This window comes from Electrona antarctica (assembly GCF_951216825.1).
Source record: "Electrona antarctica genome assembly, chromosome: 10".
NCBI classification, from domain to species: domain Eukaryota; kingdom Metazoa; phylum Chordata; class Actinopteri; order Myctophiformes; family Myctophidae; genus Electrona; species Electrona antarctica.
This window is the reverse complement of record NC_136791.1, coordinates 47382595-47406155: the sequence shown is the minus strand read 5'-3', so window position 1 is coordinate 47406155 and position 23561 is coordinate 47382595. Positions and strand designations below refer to the sequence as shown.

General features: G+C 41.8%; 2 protein-coding genes across 3 annotated transcripts; one reads left to right on the top strand and one right to left on the bottom strand.

Moving 5' to 3' along the window:
- Positions 1 to 377: 377 nt before the first annotated feature.
- Positions 378 to 7319, top strand: LOC306931550 (serine/threonine-protein phosphatase 2A 55 kDa regulatory subunit B delta isoform). Of its 2 annotated transcripts, XM_079512959.1 has the most exons (11): positions 378 to 408; positions 548 to 722; positions 1518 to 1592; positions 2180 to 2277; positions 2626 to 2791; positions 2898 to 3010; positions 3101 to 3278; positions 3488 to 3652; positions 3864 to 4033; positions 5322 to 5413; positions 5618 to 7319. In XM_079512959.1, exons 2-11 carry the CDS (start codon positions 620 to 622, stop codon positions 5895 to 5897), a joined length of 1440 nt encoding a protein of 479 aa, XP_079369085.1. In that variant the 5' UTR covers positions 378 to 408; positions 548 to 619; the 3' UTR covers positions 5898 to 7319. The 2 variants fall into 2 exon arrangements, with proteins under 2 accessions (XP_079369085.1, XP_079369084.1); XM_079512958.1 differs by having other exon boundaries at positions 386 to 722.
- Positions 7264 to 12473, bottom strand: bnip4 (BCL2 interacting protein 4). Its single transcript, XM_079512974.1, has 6 exons — positions 12330 to 12473; positions 11655 to 11832; positions 10816 to 10879; positions 9533 to 9639; positions 8204 to 8356; positions 7264 to 8001 (listed from the first exon to the last, which is right to left on the bottom strand). Exons 1-6 carry the CDS (start codon positions 12373 to 12375, stop codon positions 7959 to 7961), a joined length of 591 nt encoding a protein of 196 aa, XP_079369100.1. The 5' UTR covers positions 12376 to 12473; the 3' UTR covers positions 7264 to 7958.
- Between the last annotated feature and the right edge of the window lie 11088 nt (positions 12474 to 23561).

Sequence of the window (23561 nt, the reverse complement as noted above, 5' to 3'; positions counted from 1 at the left end):
GAAAGAAAACACGAGGCGGCAAAAATAACACTAGAATTCAAACAAAGAAAGATGAACTTTTGGAACTGAAAGACTTCTATCTAAATACTTGTGAGAAGATTAGCAAACCCCCTACAAAGTGCAAATAAAAAATATAATTTGATGTTTTACTCTATAACACTGCATTATTTACACTATTTCCCCCTCACAATTCCAATATAAAGTCTACTAAATACTTTGCCATTTATACTATATGTTTAGAGAATGTAGATAATTTGAATAGGGAAATGAAACATTGATATGGCTTGATATGATACACAATGAAGCTGAATGTTTAAATGTGTACGTGTTTAAAGTTAAACTATAAATAAACCACAGACAATCCCAGAGAGAGGGATCAATCATCGTTGGGAGCCAGGCCAGCAGGATGTGAGTGTGGCATGTGTGTATGACGTCATCTGCCCATGTACTGTGCAGCCATTTTGGAAGGAGGAGAGAGGGAGAGGAGGAAAAAAAGAAAAAGAAAATCACGGTGGTGGATAATTTCCGTGGGTCTCGTTCTTGACAGATCTGACTTGCAGCGCCAGGCAGGCCAGGCAGGCAGGCAGCGGGGAGTCCTCCTGTCCTCTCACAACACTGGATGTGTGTTGGATGTGCGTCTCTGCTCCTCCACCACCACCAACAACACGCACCGTACCGCACGCGGCGTTACAAGCACGACCTGCTAAATGAGGCAATGGCGGGTAAGCTTGCTACTTTTGAAGCCCACACAGGAAAAGGATCCACCTCACTTGGCGGCGTGTGTGTTGTTTATGTGTGTGGGGGTGCCCGTGCGTGCGTGTGTCTGTGTGTGAGAGAGAGGGAGAGAGATATGGCCTGAATGTTGGGCACGTTAGCCTTTAGCCAACGTTTATAGCTCATACACCGCCGATCTACAAGCCCACAGTGCGTCGCTGATGCGACGCTCGGTGGGCTTGTAGATCGGTGGTGTTCGGCACCGCGGTACTGCAAATCAAGGCGTTTAGTTAGCGCTGCTGGACGGGGCTAAAACTAAATGTGTAGCCTATATATACACACTTTGGGGCTCGCGCGAACTTGTAAACTCACACACACAACAGTGTTGACGTGTCCCTCTTGGATACACGTCATTTATTTGTTTTCGTGTGTCAGAGAGGGCTCGCGCGAGGAAGTGTCTAGCTTGAATCCTGCTAGCCGAGTTGCTAGCAGCAGTAGTAGCAGTGTCAATTTAGTTGACTATTAGACTAAAATTCTGATTTATTTTTGTTAGTCTACCAAGACTAAACCATTTCAGACGATAAAATAGAACTAAAAAGTACATGCTGTGTTATTCAAAAGACTAAAGACTGAATCAGAATTTGTTGTCAAATTGCAGTCCACTCTGGAGGCTAGTTGTCAAGAAGCTGTCACTATAGGTCATGTTGTGTTGTTTATGTCGCTGTGAAACGGAGTGGGTTGTTTAGTAGTGTGGTTGATGTGCACAGCTGACTGACACACTGCACGTGTTGTTCTCCCTGCAGGAGTTGCAGGTGGAAATGATTTTCAGTGGTGTTTCTCGCAAGTGAAAGGAGCCATAGATGAAGATGTTGCTGAAGGTAAGTGGGCTAACGTCTAGCTAGCGGTGCTAGCTTGTTGGAAGGCTAGGCTAGGAATGCTAGGTGTTGGGGCAGCTAGCTTGGAAGACCTGGTGGTGGTGAGGATGCTGTATGATGGGCGGGGGGGCAGGGGGTATCCTATCGTGACAAGTACGATGACTAATCGGCCTCACGTTTATTAATGCTGGGTAAAAGGAAATTACATTACTACAGGGTGACAGTGGACGAATGAATGAAAATTTGATGAATTGATGGCTAGCTAGAAGCTATCAAAAGGGGAGCGTCCAGGGTGCGTGACGTCAATGTGCTGCGTCCTTAAATTGTCAAGTGAAGTGACATCATGTTGTGTTTTCGTGTAGTTCTTCTCAAATCGTCTTAACATGTCACGTTCTATGAGGTTACATGTAGATTCTCTTGCTTCAGCAATCGTGTATAATATGTATGCAGAGTCATCTCTCCCCCCAAGCCACACAAACTTCACCATGCTAGTTAACGAACGCCAACCACAATGTCATTGGCTGGGGCCAGTGGAAGCTCTTACAGGAGGCTAACGGTTTTGTTAAATCTGGGTTTTATTCTGCTTTCAGCTGACATAATCTCAACGGTTGAATTCAACTATTCTGGAGAATTGCTTGCCACGGGAGATAAAGGAGGCAGAGTAGTGATTTTTCAACATGAACAGGAGGTATGTTTTTTTTTTTAAATAGTTGAAGGGTGACAGTCTTCATCGTTAGTAAGGTGTCATTTATATTCTGATAATCAAGTGACCCTACAATGTAATTTAGTTTTTTTTCTAATTGTGCCTCACATTTGCAATTTTGCATGTCTTTCTTTCAGTCCAAAAATCGTCCACATCTGCATAGAGTACGTCCATAGCACTTTTCGGAGTCATGAGCCAGAATTTCACTATTTGAAAAGATAGAAATTGAGGAAAATATCAATTGGGTGTCATTTATATTCAGATAATCAAGTGACCCTACAATGTAATTTTTTTTGTTTTATTGTGCCTCACATTTGCATGTCTTTCTTTCAGTCCAAAAATCGTCCACATCTGCGTGGAGAGTACAACGTCTATAGCACTTTTCAGAGTCATGAGCCAGAATTTGACTATTTGAAAAGTTTAGAAATTGAGGAAAAGATCAATAAAATAAGATGGCTACCCCAACAAAACGCTGCTCACTTTCTACTTTCAACAAATGGTAGGAACTCCAGCGTTTGGATATGGCAATATTAACGCATTCTTTGAAGTATCATGTCATTGTTCCATACCCTAATAAAAACATCCATTATCTTTGACCTATTCAGATAAAACTATCAAATTGTGGAAAATCAGTGAAAGGGATAAACGAGCGGAGGGTTACAACCTGAAAGATGAAGACGGGCGACTCAGAGACCCTTTCAGAATCACTTCTTTACGGGTTTGTTTGACGGGACATTTCAGATTCTACGATATTACCTTCCAAGTTATGGGAATATTTCCTTTTTAAAACCATGATATGTATTCACAGGTACCGGTGCTGATGCCAATGGATCTTATGGTAGAAGCAAGCCCACGGAGGATCTTTGCAAACGCACACACCTATCACATTAATTCCATTTCTGTAAATAGTGATCATGAAACGTACCTCTCCGCAGATGACCTAAGAATAAATCTATGGCACTTGGAAATCACAGACCGAAGTTTTAGTATCCTTTTTATTCTGCAATAGATAATAAGTCTTCAGGTTCATTAAATAGTGGCTGCTTATGTTTTTAGTTCACACTGCATTGGGAACTTGTAGATTGGATCGTGATTCGTTACACCAGCACATAACAAAGTATAAATCGGGTCTGAGTTCAAGTAGGTTTATAGCCTGTGCCAGTTTCAAAACCACTCCTTAACAGTGTTTTCCCAGACATTGTAGACATCAAGCCCGCCAACATGGAGGAACTGACGGAAGTAATCACAGCTGCTGAGTGCCATCCACACCAATGCAATGTATTTGTGTACAGCAGTAGCAAAGGCACCATTCGCCTGTGTGATATGCGAGCAGCAGCCCTCTGCGATAGGCAGTCCAAGTGTAAGTGCATGTATAATTTTGTTGTTTGTTTTGTTGTGGATTTCCTTTCTTGCATTCAATTTCAATTTATTCCCTGTGTAGACTGACTGAAAACATTATTTTTGCATTCAGAATTAGCCTGACGGTCACATCACGTGTGTGTGTGTGTGTGTGTGCAGATTAATATAATCTAATATTTGTATTCCATGGCGATTTATGTTTCTGATTTCAGTCTTTGAGGAACCTGAAGATCCAAGCAGCAGGTCCTTCTTTTCTGAGATTATCTCTTCCATCTCAGACGTGAAGTTCAGTCACAGCGGACGCTATATGATGACACGTGACTACCTCTCCGTCAAAGTGTGGGACCTCAACATGGAGAATAGGCCAGTGGAGACGTATCAGGTGCCTATATGCTTATTTAATTGAGTGAATTGATCCCCCAATAGGGCAAATCGGGTCATTTTAGCAGTCAGGAATAGAAGGCAATTAACTATAAATACAGCATGTTATAGTACTAAAACATTGTGGTATATTACAAAGACTGACATCGTACATTTGTAAGTGTCAGTAACACTTCGACTAATGGCTTATTACTACTCAAGTACTTCCGCTTTCCCCTCTCGGAGGAGGCTCACACATAGATATTAAGAAATAGATGCCTCATTTGCCGCTGCAGTTCATTGGAGCGACGTGTATCGCAATGAAGGCCGAAGTGCAGTGCTGAAGGCTTTTTTTTTTTTTTTTTAACAAATCTTTATAACAGTCATGACAATATACATTACAATACAAAACAAGACACACAAACAACAAAGTTATTAACAATACAACATCAGAGCCAGGGGGGATTAGATTACTAACAGAAAACATTAAAGAGTGAACACAAAGCAACAGTTCTCCGCAGCTTTCTTATTTAGAAGTGCTGAAGGCATTTGCTGAAGGCGACTGCGTCGCTGCCCAAGTGACGTCACTCATGCGACTCCTCCATGTCTCTCGCTGTCACTCAAGTGACTACTGGCCAATCACAGCGCGTCTTTTCCGGGACTTATGTTACGCACGCGGAAGCTTGACAAGCTTCCGCTTTGCTTCCGCTATTCTTCGCAAGGAATGTCGGGAAAATAGTGCCTTCAATGGTGACGCACGCCTCAGAGCCGGAAGGGGCGTCTATGTATATATGTCTATGGGCTCACAGACCTACATTGTAAGAAAAGGCTAATGTTAGCATTAGCTCACGCTAGCTATCTTTCTCGAGAAAAGTTTATATTTGAATCGCAATGCGATGAAAAATCAGATCCGAACCTCGGATGTCAGATCAGCACAATGGACAGAGACATAGTTTTCGAGTAAAGAGCCATAGAAGATCCTAATTATAACAGTAGTCTGCGCATGCGTGAGCACATTCCGTGCGTCACAAAACGATATAAAACTTTGATACTGTATACACGTCAATCGCAGATGGCTATTAAAACACGTGTGTGTGTGTATATATATATACGTCAATAGAAGACAATGTGTTATGGGGTACAGTAATAAAACTTAATTCAGAGCATGGGATAATATTAGGTTTCTGGTGTGTAAATTACCCAGGTTGGCATAGACTGAAAAGGTGTCAAATGGTCCTCTTTGTACATGGCTCTGCCATACACTAACGCAAACCATGAACCAAAATAAAACCTTTAACATTTCTTTTCAGGTCCATGAATACCTTCGCAGTAAGCTCTGCTCCTTGTATGAAAATGACTGCATCTTCGACAAATTTGAGTGCTGCTGGAATGGCAGCGACAGGTGAGTTCCAAAACCTTCCTGTTTCTATGGAGAATAGCAGTTAATTTAATGGTGGCCTGGCCTGTACTGAGTTTTTGTTCTGTTTTCAACACGTGATGCAGCTTGATTTGTGCATGTGCTATATAAAATATAATGTGGGCTGTTTTTTTTGCCTGCAACACCTAGTTTTCAATATAGATATTTTTGTTTTCCTGTCTTCTTCAGTGCCATCATGACTGGCTCCTACAACAACTTCTTCCGAATGTTTGACCGCAACACGAGGCGGGATATCACACTGGAGGCCTCCAGGGAGAGCAGCAAGCCACGGGCCACGCTCAAACCACGCAAGGTGTCCACTGGTGGCAAGAGGAAGAAGGATGAGATCAGCGTGGACAGCTTGGACTTCAACAAGAAGATCCTCCACACTGCCTGGCACCCCAAAGATAACGTGATTGCAGTGGCGGCCACCAACAACCTGTACATTTTCCAGGACAAAATCAACTAGAAGGTCCGGGGGCTCCAGAGGATAGGGCTTTTACCATACCTGTGTAGTTAAGCCTACTACGTGTCTATCTGTATAAGAAGAAACAACCTCGTCCTCCTGGTGAAGAGTTCGAAAGCACGCGTCTACTTTTTTTGCCACAGGAGGTTGATCCATAGGCCTGTTTTATTTTGAATCTGAGCTTAGGTTGTTTTTTGCCTTTGGCACCAGGGCAATCGACATGCCCCCCCCGACCCAGAAAGGCCAATGTGGGTCTAATTGATGGAATGGCACTCCCTAGAGGTCAAACTCTCGAGCGTTGGTGTTTGTGTTGACATTTTAAGCCTTCATTTCATGATTTAACGACTGAACTCTTGGAAGCTCTAAAACACGACGTCTTGTCAAAGTTGTAACACCATTGCAAAGATCTGGGCCCAACTGAAACATGGATTGATGGTCAATAAGCCTAACTGTAACATTCCCCCATTGGCCATCTATTCAGGCCAAAGTACTGGTGGCAGAGATCATGAATTGGGAAAGTGGACTTATTTCTTTTCTTCTCCTCCCTCTTATTACTTTACCCCAGTCAATACGGTGACATTATTTCACTGACTGTATCTACTCAAGTACACCTTGTCATCCACATAATAAAATAAACTAAAAACTACAGATGTGTTTTTAAATTTAGAACTATGTATTAAAACATGTTGTTCTTTATTGCTTTGCATGTTTTTATGTTGTAGAGAGGTGGAAAAATGTCCAGTCACACCACTGTTCTTTTGAGAAGATCTCAAGCAATCTTAAGGAAATACTATTTTGGGGCTATAAGTAACAGAACCACTGTTGGAGAATGACCGAACGTGTGTTTGTGTCAAGACATTTATTTCTAGTTGACCATGTTGTAGGATGCAGGCTGGAAAAACGACATGGCACGACACGGGGCCACTGGACAAAGGGAATCTGCAGCCTTAATACCTACTTCTAACAGTGACAGCTACAAGTTATGTCCCCCCCAGGCGTTTTACAAACCTCATGTGCATTATTTTTAAATCCTATTTTATAGAGTTATGTCCTCATATACTGCTGCTATGTTGTGGCTGTCTATGAAAACACATTATATATATTATAAAGGAGGAAAATTGCACACCATACAGTTGATGTAATAGTGCCTCCAACTCATGTAATAAGTAGGAATTTCAGACAGGCCTCCATACATGTGCTCTCATTCATTTGTTAGGGATGTCACTCAAATTTGAGCTGCGTATTGCAAATGTGGATCTTATCTTTCTAGTTGTGAATGCAAACATGAAGGTTGACTACATAAAACGTGTACTGATGACATTAAAACACAATGCATTGTCTTTGTCCATTGATTCCTAACATGGTGGCAATGTATTCACTTGTTTATTATTTTGACCAAAGTTCAATAAAATCTAATTGTGTTCATCTGCATGTGGTCCTGCTCATTTTAGATAAGCATGTACAAATCCAGTAGAGCTTTAAAATTGGGCTAATTACAGAACAGACATACCTGTATCTTTTCATTCTTTATTTTGACTTTGAGAAGAAAACAGCTTAATAAAAATGGACCATGATTGAGTTGAATACCTGTCCATATTCCTCTTGGAATTTGAAATTGAGCAATAATAAATCAAGGCATTGCTTTACCACAAATATCACATTTGTTGCATATAGAAAAATCTACAAGCCAAGAAAAATAACCATCAATAATAACATGATATGCTAGAGAATCAACGAGCAGCAATGTCAATTTAAAGCAACTGATTTTTCACAATGGGGAACAAGGCATTTTTTTGTCATGCAGTTTTAAGGAGCAGGAAGCAGTGAAACAGTCATCACCAGGCCAGTGTGGGTACTACAGTGAGGAATGGGGGACTGGTCATCGTGTACTGACAGAGAGAGCAATGGTCGCCTGTGACTCTTGGTTGCAGAGCGTGGGTGGGGACACAGGGCAATCGGCCAAAATAAAGCATGTCACACAGCCACATTTCCCTTATTTCTCGAAGGTCCCATTTTAAGGCTTGCCAAGCTGGATGAGTCACGTCAATGTTGCACATCACCTGCTCAGCAGGTATTGTGTGAGGTCAGACGTCTCCCAATGTATATTCTACAAACACAAATCCAGAAGAAGAAAAAAAGCAATCAAGACTACAAGCTACAAATTGTTACAATTCTCCCTAAAAACATGCATGCTTACAAATTGTGTTTGCCATAGCTTTCAGCTATGACTCGCTCACTCATGCTTTAAGTGCTTGAATATCATGCATAGCTCTGTTAGTGAGAACAAGTTGAAACACCTTTCCTCTTACCCAAGGCCAATGGCAAGTATGTGAGAAATGATTAGGGAAGGGAGGAAAAGCTTGAGGAAGTCAGCCGAGAGGACACCCCCCTTCTTCATCACACTGGTTTTCCGAATGCTGAGAGAGGCAGAGGAGCGCCTGGGGTGCTTCAACAGGAACTCCCTACGGTGGAGCACATCAATGTTTCATAGACATGAATTCATTAAAACAAATGAGCAATCAGCATAATGCCATAGTATGAACTTAAGCGATTTGGCTCCTGCACATGACTCTTAAGGAAAATACTCAATACTGAAACCAGGGTCAAATTTAGCTGAGAGATTTTTTTAATTCTTTGGGTGCGCTGGACTGGTGGCTCAGCTTTTTAATCACGGTGTGCTGGGTTTGAACCTGACCTGTATTACAAGTAATCCCCTCTTTGCTCTCCCTCCTTCTAGTCTCTCTTGACTGTGCTACAATGTCTAATGAAAGCAGATATGATTAAATTGCCTTAACAATAATAATAAATAATAATGTAACAGAAAATAATGTGCATATCAGTATACAGTAATCTAACCTGTCTACCATGGTAATGATTACTGAAGCAACTAAAGTTGCCTTCACATGATGTGTACACAGATTAATAATTAATAAGTTAGTACAGCGGTGCCTAATGAGTTACAGGTTAAATGCATGAGTGTGCTAAAAGGTTTGTGTCTATGACCTAGCTCTGGTCCATAGCCTTCTACTGCTTCAGTATAAGGCTATGGGTCTTTCAGTTTTAAAGCTCACATCGAAATCAGACCAGCCTCTCCTCTTTTGTGGAAATCTCACGAACATTTGACCTACTCACCAAAACAAAGACGGGTTGTGTCAATAGAAAGCCTACTTTCCTTAGTGGACGCACTACCACGCGTATAAACGGTACTTTTTGGCCAAAAAGGGATTTTGTTTCCACCGGAAAAAAACACTTTTAGTTACTCCAATGCGCCCTCTACCAATATTGCCCAGAGAACTGCCTCATAGAGAATATCTTTCCTCCGGTGAAAAAAAATCCCTTTCTGGCCAAAAAGTACCGTTTATACGTGTGGTGGGGTGCTCAGAGTGCGTCCACTAAGGAAAGTAGGCTTTCTATTGACACAACCCGTCTTTGTATTGGTGAGTAGGTCAAACGTTCGTGAGATTTCCACAAAAGAGGAGAGGCTGGTGTGATTTCGATGTGAGCTTTAAAACTGAAAGACCCATATCCTTATACTGAAGCAGTAGAAGGCTATGGACCAGAGCTATCTATGACCATACAATACCATCATATTGATATACAGTATAGTACAATTCACAAAATCAGCAGAGGCTACAAACTTTGGTGGATTGTTCTCAGGTCTACTGGTCCAGTCCCAGATCCAGTCAGCATTCTTCTTCATAAGGTTCTCTACTTCTCGTCTTCTCTCCTGGAAGTCTTCCTCTGACTAAAACACATCAAATGAACGGCACAATTGGAAACGGCTTTTGGAGCCAAGACTGTAATGCTACCGCAGTGCTATCACATCTTGAAGTGGTACAATATGGTAGCCTGGCTAAAGTCAGACTCATATCAAACTGTAACTGTAATTTCTCTATGGAGAATAACATTGGGTCATCTTAAATTCGTATAAAGTAATTCTTTACCAAAATAATGGTGCCCTACCTCCTTCCATCACTTAAATTTGTCTCATATAAGAATTGTGGTCCAGAAATAAACAAACTGTCGCAGCAATATTGTCGGGGAGGTGTCTCTGTATCGTTTATGACAGTCAGTCACTCATATTTGATACAGTCTAGCGGGAAAAAAACTAATTCGGCAGCAGTAACATTAGCGTTTTCTCGCAGTAGGTTGATTCTTTGTATCCATATGAGTGAAACCGCCAGGATGATTTGTAATTTGTTTATTTTTCAAACACAGTTCTTATATGAGGCAAATCCAAACAAACCCGTGGCGCTCTCTTGCGATATTGACGTCAGACTTTGGTGCTCTATCTATAGAAGTTGTCCGCACACTCCGCACAACCGCAGATTTTTTTTTAAACGTTTTTTTTTTGTGGCTTTCGCCTTTATTTTATATTTTTTGTGGAGGGACAGACAGTAGGCTGACAGGAAATGGGGAGAGAGATGGGGGGGTGACATGCAGTAAAGGCTGTCGAACCCGCGGCACACTGCCAGACTGGATTACCAGCCAAGGTGCCTGGACCGGGCCCACAACCGCAGATTTTTGAGTGGTGCAACCACTCCAAGGAACAGCAATGTCCCTATGGGACTGTGACTATGTCCCAATGTATAGAGTACCAGTAGAGGCAAAAGTGGCGCTGTTGTGCCAGAAACAGAGAGAGAGAGATATAGTGTTGCACTGTTGCCTGCTAATGAGAGAGAGAGAGAAAGAGAGAGAGGGGAGTTGCACCACTCAGTTCACACGGGTGTGATTTTACTTCTGCAAGATGCTGATTTTGCACATGAATTTGGCCTTGGGTTGGATGTGCACAGTGCACACTGTTCTACTCTTTCTACTCTCATCTGCAGTGAAGCCCACAGTGATTTATGACCTTATGAATCGGCTATATTCGGTGCACGACATGATGTGCAACCAAGTATAACTCAAGGCTTGAACGTACCTGTGAGCTGTTTCCCTCTGACGAGCCTCTCCATACAAGCAGAGGGGTCTGTGCTCTGAGTGGGCTGTTGGAAGACAACGAAGAAAAGAAAATCATCATTGAGGCTAGAGTCTAGACACATGTGTGAGATAACAGATAATGTAAGAGGTTTCTATCAATTCACAATCTTCAAAACACCACATAGCCTACTGTACAGTACGTATCACTGTACGCAATTTAGGCTTACACGTTTTGGGAAGGACAATTTGGCTTCACCTGTCTGTTAAATGTTGCTGAATTTATAAAGTTTCCTGAACAGATACAACACATTTTCAGTGTTGTTCTTTTTTTCTTGTCTTTTTTAACAAGTAAATAATTATTTAACGTATTTACAAAATATGTTAACATGAACTAGTAAAATAAATATTGTCAGCTAAGCAGCTGCATAAGCCTCCGTCCATGGTCCATCTCATTAATAGCCTAGTAGCCAAAAAGTGAACCCGGACATGTTGTGTACACCAACGTTTTATGTTAGAAATGTTTAGTATGGGTCCCCAGCATGTAGAAACTGCCGGATGCTAACTTGCATATGTTGAGCAATTTTCATAATTGGCATAATATTGGCATAGTATGTACCAATTACAACCTATAGAAGGCAAAATATTCAAAATTTCATCATGCTTTATCTAGCATGTGATGTGTCAAACTAGGGGGTTTTCATGATGCTGAATCCATTCCAAGCATTAGTTTTGCAAAAAAAAACACTCATTGGGCTTAAAACGACCATGCCCCCCAAATGTGCTGACACCATCAATTTTTAGCCCAGAGTGTTTTTTTTCCCACTCCCTCTGTCCACAAACCTGTTGCACTTTGAACTACCCCTGGAGCTGCTCCTTCCGGACTCATGCTGTGCATCCAGCAGCATCTTCTCCAGGTCTCCTTCCAGACTGGCCACGGCGATATGTTCCTGGCTACCACGATGACTCGTAGTCTGAGAATGAGACCCAGAGCCGTTGAAGTGGAGCTCTACCCAGGAACCTGAGGCCGGGGGGCAAACGCATCGAATCAAAGAGGTGTTCTGGAATTAAACCCACAACTCGCATCCACGTCACGTAAGTTCAATGTCAATTAATGCGCAGCCGTAGATATCAAAACAACAAAAGCATTACTCAGAGTCATCACAGGCTTTGTTTCGCAACGTCAACCAACCAAAACATGTTGATGACTAGCACCAATGTTCCCTCAGTCCTTGGCTCTGGTCCATAGCTCTATGCGTGAAACGCATTAGAGCTATGGACCAGAGCTAGGACTGAGGGAACATGTTGGGGCTAGTTGATGACTTGATTTCTCATACAATTGATATTAACATTCTATTGATATGTTACCCTACCACAACCGAGATATTATGCTATTTCCTCGTAGGCCTACACGTCTTCTTAGATCGACTAATTGCTCTTAAGCTATCAAAGGGTCATCTGATGTCATCTATTCTATTATGTAGATAGGATCTGTCTGTAGCGTCAAAACAGCTTTACCTTGCAAACTCTCTTCCGACGCGGGGACGTCCTTTTGAAGCGACATGGTGTCGATTATAGGAGCTTCAGATGGTACCTCGTAACGTTGTTAACAAATGTTTAATTTGAAATGAAATGTGGGTCAGATGTGAACAGCAACGCGTCCAAGCAGCACAATAACAATGACGCAACGCAACCTTCTGTTTATCTAAAACCTGATTGGTTCCTACGAGAGGGCACGTAGAGAGCACGTGTGACGCATGGGCGCGCGCGCACACACACACACACACACACACACGCACACGCACCACGCTGCTTTGCTTTGCTTTCCAGAGCCAGATGTGACATAACATTAGGATAGAAAAGTGTTCATTACTTTTGGACAAAATAAACGCTGGTTTGCCTTTTACAAATACACCATGAGCCTACCTTTTTATATGCATTCGACGTTTTATCATGAGAGTAAGAACAGTTTTATAGGTTACCTTGTTTTTCTGATGTACGTCCACTGACTTGACTGCAGATGGCAGTGATAGCTCACCTCTCTCTCTCTCTCTCTCTCTCTCTCTCTCTCTCTCTCATCATAACATGTTGTCCATGCTATGGCATCTCTGTGGAATGTGACTGTAAGCTAATGCTGAAATCGTTGTGCAATTGTGACGCAGTACTCCTATTCTTGAATGCATCTCTTCTACTGCCTTTAGCAATAGCCCATATATTTATTACCTTATGTTGAGAAACAAGTCTTCACTGGTCTGTTCTTATCAGTCAGAAGAGGAGCTGAGATTGTCCATTCAGTGCATTTTATTCACATTTTTGAGTGGTGCAACCACTCCAATAGACAGCTATGTGTGTCTGTCTGTCCGTCCGTCCTTCCCTGGCTGCATGGGTCTGTCTGTCCGAGCACAAAATAGCGTTTGGTTGGTTTTCACCACCAAGTGTTACTGTTGCGCAGCCTAACACACACACACACACGTGGGTTACAGTACAGTGACAGTACAGTAGAGGGACCCCCACATGGTAACTCTCTCATTTCTCTACCGTTTCGGACATGGGGCGGATCACCGGAACCGGGGCGGCACACTTGGAACGTTCCTGTGGGTCTGGAACTTCCGGGGACCCCCGGGGACCCCCACACGGAGTTGCACCACTCACTTCACACAGGTGTGTTTTTTTCTGATATTGTAGGCTTTTTTTAAGCAGATGGACTTGACTTCAACAAGACATGATCATTTATTTATTTATTTATTCTTTACCTCTTAACATTTTACTTCCTGCATCGCCCATCTCTCTGCCAAGGATGGGAGATGTAATCATGTACCAAAACAAAAGCTGAAGATAACCTTTGAGAGGTGCCTCTGTCCGGGACAGCTAACTTTAGGTGGGGACAGACTGTCCCCGCCTGAAGAGAGCTCTAAACATGAGACTACTACTACAATGTACAATTTAGGCATTTAGCAGACGCTCTTCTTATATCCAGAGCGATTTACAGTAAGCAAGAACAAAAAACATGGTAATAAATCAAGACATAAAAAATTGTCATCATGAATCATACGTAAGCTTAAAAATCACACCCGTGTGAACTGAGTGGTGTAAGGTCTTATATAGACTGATCAGCTGTGGTCTGATGTAATGTCTGACGTAATGAAATCACACCCGTGTGAACTGGGTGACCATAGCAACCATGCTCATTTTTTTTGGTACGGACAGACAGACAGACAGACAGACAGACAGACAGACAGACAGACAGACAGACAGACACGTAAACTAACAAAGCCAGTTGTAGGAGTGGTTTACACCACTCAAAAACCTAACAGTGGAATATCTATCTAAGGAAAATATGTGTATACACATAGAGTGCTATGTCTATGTAAAGTGCTATTTAAGTTACGCCTGTAGGAGGTCGAGGCTAGGGTAAGTACTACGGCAAGTGCTATGGGCTAAGATGGAGTCTGAAGAGGTGCGTTTTCAGACTGCGGCGGAAGATTGGGAGTGAATCTGCAGTTCTGATTGCAATGGGAAGTACATTCCATAGTTTTGGAGCCAGAAGGGAGAAGAGTTTGGGATGTGTGGAGCGTTGTCCCGGCGTTTTTAGTGAAGGTACTTCCAGCTTCCCTGCTCAGCTTCCCTACTCACAGCCAAGAGGAAGAGGAGCCACCTTCCTCACCCCTCAAACTCCATGTAGACCACCCTCCTCTTCAGTCATCCTCGCCCCCTCCTCCTCGCCACTCTTGCAGTTCACTGGGCAGATGAAAGAGCTGGTCACTGCTGGGAGTAAATTTACCCCCTTCCAGCTCTACTCGCATTGTTCTCCTCAAAACCGCCATCTGCACTTCTCCCCAGACCTTCTGATGTGCTCACACTTCTCCCCAGACCTTCTGATGTGCTCATACTCTTTCCTCTGTCTCCAGTCATGTCTGTTCTCAGTTTTGTTCACTTCCCACTGTGGTCGACGCTCTGTTGTTTTTGTCTCGCTACTTATTTCCTTGTTTTATGGTGAATACTTGTAGTATTCTATTTCCTTGTTTTATTGTGAATACTTGTAAATGTATGTGAAGTTGTTTGTGTGTATGAGTGTATAATATATATATATATATTTTGTGAAGGTATGAAACAGCTGAGGTTGTGTAAAAAAAGGGAAAAAAAGCAGTTGTAAGAAAAATGTATGCTTTTAATTCTGTGAAGTTGCCTAAACTGAAATAAAAACAAAGTTCAAAAAAAAAAAAACCCGCCATCTGCATGATCCACCACTATTGGCACAGCAAATGTCACAGATATGTCGTCCCCCCTCCTCCCCCTACACCTGCTTTTATTGTTGAAAAGCAGGTGGTGATAAATAAATCTCTATGTCCCAACTTCACATTCATACTTTGGAACTGAGAAAACTCTAGGGCTATATCTTGCACCACCCCTTACTCCTTATCCCTAAAAATATTTGGCATTTTTTACTATTTTGAAAAACATTTTAAAATATAAATAAAATTTAATGTTTTTCAAAATGGTAAAAAATGCCAAATAAGTTTAGGGACAAGGGCTAAGGGCAAGATATAGCCTAGTTATATTAAAATGTCCTTTCATGATGTGCTCCTTTCGCACTCTCTAAATGTGCTGTGTCTTAAAGATGCTTAATGCAAGAACTTTGAATGGTTTAGTTGCTATACAAATATACTTCCTTGTCTTGCCTATATGAGATGTAGAATCTTGAATCTAAATGTAATATTGAAGACATAGCCTGCTTCTAACTATTACTTGGTAGATAGTGGATGGAGCCCGCACACCACGGGTACAAGAAAGACGTTCTTTATTGAAAATTATCTGACAACGTTTCGATCTATTTGATCTTCATCAGGTCATGTGAACATACACAAAAGTTTGTACTTTTATAATAAGGGAGTGCCCTCATTGTCCAATCAAAACACCACATTTTGGTGCCCCTCCCGTCACTGCAGGTGTGACGCGTCAACCCTGACATATTGCTATACATATAATCTGTTCAGAAGTTTTAGTGCACCAATTAAAAGCATTTTAAAAACATATTAAAACATACATGTATACCTATACTAATTTCACCGATACATCAAAACAAGATCTCACAAGTCTACTAGGTCTGTGGGCTTTTACATTTCCAATGTTTTTCTTTTTGTTGTATTGTTTTCCTTTTGTAGGGTAAACTCTGGCAACTAAAGTGAAAAACTGAAAGATACTGATGTAAGATAGTATACTATGGAGACAAGAATTGATAAAGAACAATCAAGAAAACAAACAAGGAAACTACGGAAAGAAACCAAAAAATATATATAAACACATGATACACAACATTTCTTACTTGGATCATTTGGATCCAATTTTAAAATGTAGCTCTCATTGTGGACTAGAGTAACAAGGTGATTTAAAAAATCTTGCCTTAAGTCTGTTATTAAACCAATCCTTTGAAGACAGTTGCATTTTGTGACAAAGCTTTGTGTTGTAGTATAAACTATAAAGCCTTTTATAGATGTGAAATCTTCCCAGGGGTACTGTATTTTGGCAGGGAAAAACATATTCAATTATTGTTTGAGTTCTGTATTTTGAAGAAGTGATACGAATTTAGAAGCTATCAAAACCAGTAAGACGCCACTTCTGTGAAGCTTATGTTATTATCATTATTATGCTTCTTGTTATTGTGAACAGAAATCAGAAATCTCCAGCTATGATGGAATGAGGAAGCTAATCATTTCCCCAGGCTACCACCTCCTTTTACTAGCTTGTGATTTACAGTGGGATGTGATGCTCCCAGCATTTCACACACGGAAATAATTACTTTTGTTCACGGGATTAGCAAAACATTTTGCTGCAGTTTTCAAAACTCTCAGCCTGAATGACCTGGAATCCCTTGAGATTTATATTTGTCATTGTCAATTAAATCTAAGTTTTCTCATTTGGAATAATGCACTTCAATGAAGGTCCATGTGTGTGCACACGCAAGGGATCCCTGATAAAGCCCGAAATGGAGAAGTTAAGAGAACCATATCTATTCTTTTCTCTTCAGCATTGAAGAAGGCTGCTTTTGTCGCACTGCACCACAATATAACGCTTTCATCAGTGAGCCAAATGAGATAACAGACAGATTGCATTGAGGGTTCATAATCACTATGCATTAATGATGATGAGGATGCTGTGGCACCTTTAATGTTTATAATATCCATTAGATGGAATCATCTTCGACTGAGAGCAAGTACTGCAGTACTGGCAGCGGTGGCCGAACGGATTGCGGAGCGGTCTTGATACCGGAAGGTCGCCAGTTCGAATCAGCGGTCCGACACGTTAAAATTACCACCGCTGAAGTGCCCTTGAACAAGGCATTGAACCACTACGATGAAATGTTCTATGAGCAGGGCCTGGCTGGAAACAAGTTCTTGAGCTTAGCCCAGATACCCTGGGTAAATATAGTAATCATTTAATTTCATTTCATACGGATTCATGTGCTACTGATGGTGTACGTGGTTTTTGTTTGTTTGTTAAAGTAAGTGTAAAATAGCTCTATATTCCCATAGTAATCATTGCTATTGACTAGCTTGTTTGTTCATTTCTCCACCTCTTTAGTAAACAGGAAATACATTTCAGGTTGCGATACCAATCTTATCCAATCACTTCATTCATCAATAAAATTAACTTATTTTTCCAGGGTAGACCACTGAGAGCAGCCTCTCTTTTACATGGATACGCTGATTACAGTATGTACAACAAATACAACTGCAGTTACAAATGGTAGGCCTACTTGTAAAAAAACCCAAACAAAAACCAAACTGTAAAAACAACAACAAAAATCACTTAAAGGAGAATTCCATGCTAGAAGGCTTTCTTACCTTTATTTGTAGTTGTTACGTCCCCACCAAAGAGGTCCAGGTGTTATTTTGTGCAAAAGTGCATTATTGGCTATTTCCCCTACCATAAGCCCTCAATGGGGGTTGGGCTTTTGTGCTAATTCGCTTATTTCCATCGAAATAAGTAGTAAAGTGTGTCGCTTGGGATACTATTTACATTATGAAGAGAGGATATATTAAAAAAAAAAGATTTTTGAGCGATGGAAATAAGCGAATTAGCCCCATTCAATTCAATGCAATTCAATGCAATTCATTGAGTATCTAGTATGGAATTCTCCTTTAACATCACATGTGCAGACAGAATAAGAGGGCTACTTGAAGCAGGTGCAGTTCCTATGCAATGCATCAAGTAGCACGTTGATCTCTATGGAGTCCAGATGATCCAGTTTCAGAGGGTACTGAAGCTATAGGAGCATAAAAGGTGAAAGTGCTCTTTCACAACTCACTAATAAAAAGTGTTCAATGTGTGTTAGAAGATGTGTGTACTCTGTGTTGCGTGTCTGATACGTATCCTATATAGCACTAAAACTTAAAGGACCACTTCACCACTTTTCAACCTATCTTCATATAATAGGTCCTCATGAAAAAATGGCACGATTTATTTCTACTCAGTCTGTGTCTCATAGGAGGGTTGTGGGCAGTTTAGAAACCGTCTTCCAGTGACATCATCATTAGGCAGATTTTTTTTAAACAAGATTTTTTTACAAAAATATTTAGATTTTCATTATCGTGAGAACAATGGCTTCCATTTTCGCATTGCAACTTTTCAGGACTAGAAAGCCTGCAGTTTCTATTAGCTTGTATTCCCCATCGATGATGTCACTGCGGAAGACGGTTTCCGAACTGCCCACAGCCCTGCTATGAGACACAGACCGAGTAGAAAGAAATTGCACCATTTTTTTCATGATTATTAGTGAGGACCTATTATATGAAGATAGGTTGAAAAGTGGTGAAGTGGTCCTTTAAAAGTGAATGCAAATACATTGGGAGCTTGCCACACAAAGGCCTTATGAATAAATAAAATACTCTGTGATGAGTGTGATCTCTTCGAATGGAGAGGCAAGCCAACCCAGTTTTCCATATGAAATACAATGACGAGACCCATCACCAGTAATACACCACAGTTAGCAGATCTACAAGCTCGTAGCGCGCCACCGAGTGGCGCGCTACGAGCTTGTAGATCTGCTAACTGTGATGAACTGCACCAAGAGACGTCAGTGTGGAAGGTGAAGCGTGAATGTTGTACATAATGGACAATGCACCTGCATAATGAAAGACAGACATTATTTGAGACTACAATGATCTTTCTGGCTTTCTGTCAATCATTACCCTCAGCCTTTTGCTCACTGTTGACAGTGCTTATAAAGGGAGAGAGAAGGGCACCTACGGACGGCTGCAATTCTTTTTCCCCTCACTGTATATGTTTCTTTTCCCTTTTTACCTCCTTTATGATGAATTCCTGTTCTGTTCTTTGATAGAAGTGTCTATTTGTACGTCTCTAAATGTTTCGATGAATTGAACATGGTGGACCCTCTTGTAAACAAGTGTAATGCTTAATTGGGTCGTCCACTCACAGTTAACAGTCTTTGTATTGAGTTTGTGCTTGAAATGTACTGTAATTCTGCAAACTGTTAAGAAATATTTCAATCAATCAATCAAAAGAACTCATACAGAATAAAGGATAAACAGTGAAACTGAAAAAAGAGAAGAAAATATCAGACAAAATTCAAATCGGAACACTATACAATACAATATTTGTGGAGTCCTCTCTCCTGATTAGATAACATTTGTATACCAGCCTAATGTATTTTCTGTTTACTCTCCTGATTGGCTGACATTTTGTCACATACCTGAAAATGTATGTTCTGTTATTAACTAAGAGCTGGACCAACACTATAGCAATGATTATTATCAGAATATACAGTAGAGCTTTACCTTTTTAACAAAAACATATCAGTTAACTTTAATACATTAGCTCTGCTGTTTATATCATCAATTCATAATTACCATGGCCCGGGTCATTAGAGGAAGCATATGTGAGAGAATAAACATATTACTTTATCAACCCAAGAGGGAGATCATGAAAGCTGAGTAAACATTCCCCCATTAACAGTTACATTACAGCAGATTAAAATATGTACTGGTGTTAAATCCTCGTGTGAAATTCTAATGAGTGTATTTCTTGCTAGTCGCTACCACAAATGTCAGGACTTTGATGATGTCACTGTGAAAGAATATATTTTAAGATAAAAAATGTCCCATCTATGGACCTGAATGACAGCTGAATTGGACTAGTGTAGTGTTTTCAGTGCCAATGTCTGCCCATTGGCAGTGTTATTGTGAAGCAAAGAATGTTGAGCATCACTCATTAGCATACTTACTAGATGGCGATGGCTCCATGGGCGCTAATCGGAATGCTCGCCTCAAAACGCCGTTGCCCTAATGTTTTTCCCGCCGACTGCTCGGTGGGGCGGTTCTTGTATAGAGGGTATGACATCATCATCATACCAGGAAGTTATGCGGGAATGCGTACTGTGTGGCAAAAACTACTTTCTGGCCTTGACAGCCCATACATCCAAACATAAAAGTCCTATTTCATTGCATGAAATGACTTTAAACAACATTAAATTCACTTTGTCACTCACTTTGCCACTCGATTTGCCACTCGATCTGCCATTCATTCTCTATTGTTGTCTCCACCAGGCCGAAGGCATGGGGAGAGAGTATGTTTTGCACTCCGTCCGTCCGTCCGTGTGTCCGTGTGTCCGTCCGTCTGTGAACAGCTAATCTCCGGCACCGTTAACCTGGTCGATGCCAAATTTTGCACACACACTCCCTGGATGCCAACGATGAACCTCTGCCCCAAAATTTCCAGAATGGCCTGTTATAGCGCCACCAGGAGGCCGCTTTGTGCAAAACAAGTTTTTGGACAGTACACCTACATATTTTGTCCAAACATCACGCAAATCGGTACACAGTCTCTCTAGAGCCATTCAACTAAACGGGTCTTTCAGATTTCTCAGACTCCATCCTGATTGGCTAAGATTGGCTTCCAAAGTTTGCATGAGTGCTCGGTTTCAAACAAAATGCTGCAAATCATGAACACATCGTGTGATTTCCGTGAAATTGTGCACGCACATTCCCACTAGGCAGAGGAAGAAATGTCCCATGAACATTTTCAACTCAGCCTCATGGTGGCGCTATAACTGGCCGAAAAGTGTTTTTACCTCTAACTGCACGGATCTGTGAATAACTTTGTATGCCAACTCCCTAGAGGCCAAGGAAAAACCTTTGCCTGGAATTTTTCACATCTGCTCTTTATAGCGCCACCAGGAGGCCGACATATGTAAAACACATTTTCTAATATTACTCCTTCAGATTTGATCCAAATTTCACGCAAATCGGTACACATGCTCTCCATAGTCATGTGATCAAGACGGGTTTGTTTGATTTCTCATAATCCACCCTCATTGGCTACGATTGGCTTCTAAACTTTTCAGGAGTAGCCCGCTTTGTACCCGTTTTGTACAAATCGCCACAACTACTCAACGCAGCGTCCGATTGTGGTGAAACTGTGAATGCATATTCCCACTAGGCTTTGGAAGAAATGCCACTTGACCGTTTTCAAATCATGGTGGCGCTACAACAGGTGACCTCATGGTGGCGCTACAACAGGCCAAGCCGCGACACACACACACACACACACACACACACACACACACACACACACACACGTTTATATTGCTCCTAAACATTTTGCCAAACATCACACACACACTCCTATCCTCCTGGTGGAGACCTGTGCCCAGAAGGGCACTTTTTCTAGTTGTATTTGTTTTACTGAGGATAAGATTAGAAATACGTTTAGGGTTAGGCATAGTTTTACTGAGGTTAGGTAAAAGGTTAGCTTAGGCAAGGCATAGTTTACTGAGGTTACGTTTAGGAATTTGGTAGAGGCTGTTAGGAGTTCGCCGGAATTGCGCCCATGGGGTGACTGTGTTTTGAGGCGAGCGTTCTAGTAGTCCTCTAGTCTAGAGACAGTGCTGTTTGCATGGCCTTCAGTCACTACTTACTACTACATTTAACCGTTTGCCATTTCACATGACACAATTAAAGACCGGTGTCCTCCAGGGGTCTATACTTAGTCCCCTCCTTGTTCCTGTTGCTGTAAATATTCCCAGTGCTGGGAGGCAAACCTGACAATAGGCCTAAATTATTGTCTGTGAAAACATTTGAGCAGCTTGTAAGGGCCTCTTAGAGCCCACTTGTACTGAGGGCACGGGACACCCGCCCTTAATTGTTGTCCCTCGCATGAGGGAAAGAAATAATCATTTATTCTGTAACTCTTATCTGTGTTGCTGCTATTAAACTAGCCTGGCTAATAAGCCAGACTGAATCAGCCGTTGGCACAAAAAAAAATTGCCTGCCGGCGGATTACGGTCTGGAGAGGCTCAATTGTACGCCCATTTCCTACACCAGAGAACTGGTGTGGCCAATCGGGACACGGTATGCAATATGGGCGGGCTTTGGTACAGTGACATTCAATGCTTGAGACCTTTGACTGACAGTAGCTCTGACCAATTGCGTCAAAGAGAAAATGTTTGAACCCGCCCCCCGGGAAACAAGATCCATACACAGCATCTCCAGACTCAAATACCACACGACAGTGTGATTTGAGTCTGGCTTATTAGCCAGGCTACTATTAAACCACTGGCATGTCTTGGTACAGTAATCACATCTATCAGCACTGGAGTGGAGAATGGACATACTCTTCCCTGGTAGAAACTTTGCTCCTTAGACTTTGTACTCTCTCCAGCAAATCCTCATTGTTAGCAATCCGAGCTCCTCTGACAAATCTCCCATTACAGAGACACCACAATTCTTCCTTAGCTTGCTCGCCCAGTCCAGGCTATCGATCGTATCCAATTTCAGTCTGGCCTCCTCATCTACTCTCCTCCACAAGCCCCCCGACCCCCTAACCCCAACCCCCCACATCTTGCTTCTGGACCATCCATAGCCATAGTTCCTGAGGAGACTGGCTTACATTCTATACCTTCACAACTGCTCAATTACACACACACACACACACACACACACACACACACACACACACACTCACTCACTCACTCACTCACTCACTCACTCACTCACTCACTCACTCACTCACTCACTCTCGTGCGCGCACAGACATGCACATACTCACCTCTACGATCAAGCTCCCAATTATTGATGTACTTTATCACTTCATCAGGTTGACAGACCTCCTTTTATCTGTCAGTGTGTCAGTTACCGCTCAGACACACGCACACATGCACGCACACACGCACACGTGTGTGTGCGCGCGCGCACGCACACACACACACACACACACACACACACACACACACACACACACACACACACACACACACACACAGAAGGCTGTATATCACACCACTGATCGTAAATCACGTCTCAATGCATTCTCTGCTGTTTGTGTTCAGTCTAGCTGTCAGCATCCTTTTTCATCTCCTGACACGTTCTTCCTGAATGAGCAGAATGTTGAAATTGATTTATCAAGTTTCTCCATGTTTCAGGTGAACTCTAGGAGCTTAACGTTATAGATAACGTTATATTTGACAGAATAGTTTTTAGGTGATTATTTACAAATAATAAACCATGCAATAAAAAGAGAGAATAATGTAATTATGTCAATGCATGCATTTTGGAACGCCATGTTCTTTAAATATGTTGTGAATAGAGGAGCATAGGTACACCGTACACAACTCCTCAGACCTATGACTATTAGCTGGGGTCGCACTTTAACTAGTTTGACTAGTTTTTGAATTTTGGCGTGGTGTTAGGTATGGGTATAATTTTCAAAAAGCTGTGCAAACGTATTGGGAGCGCC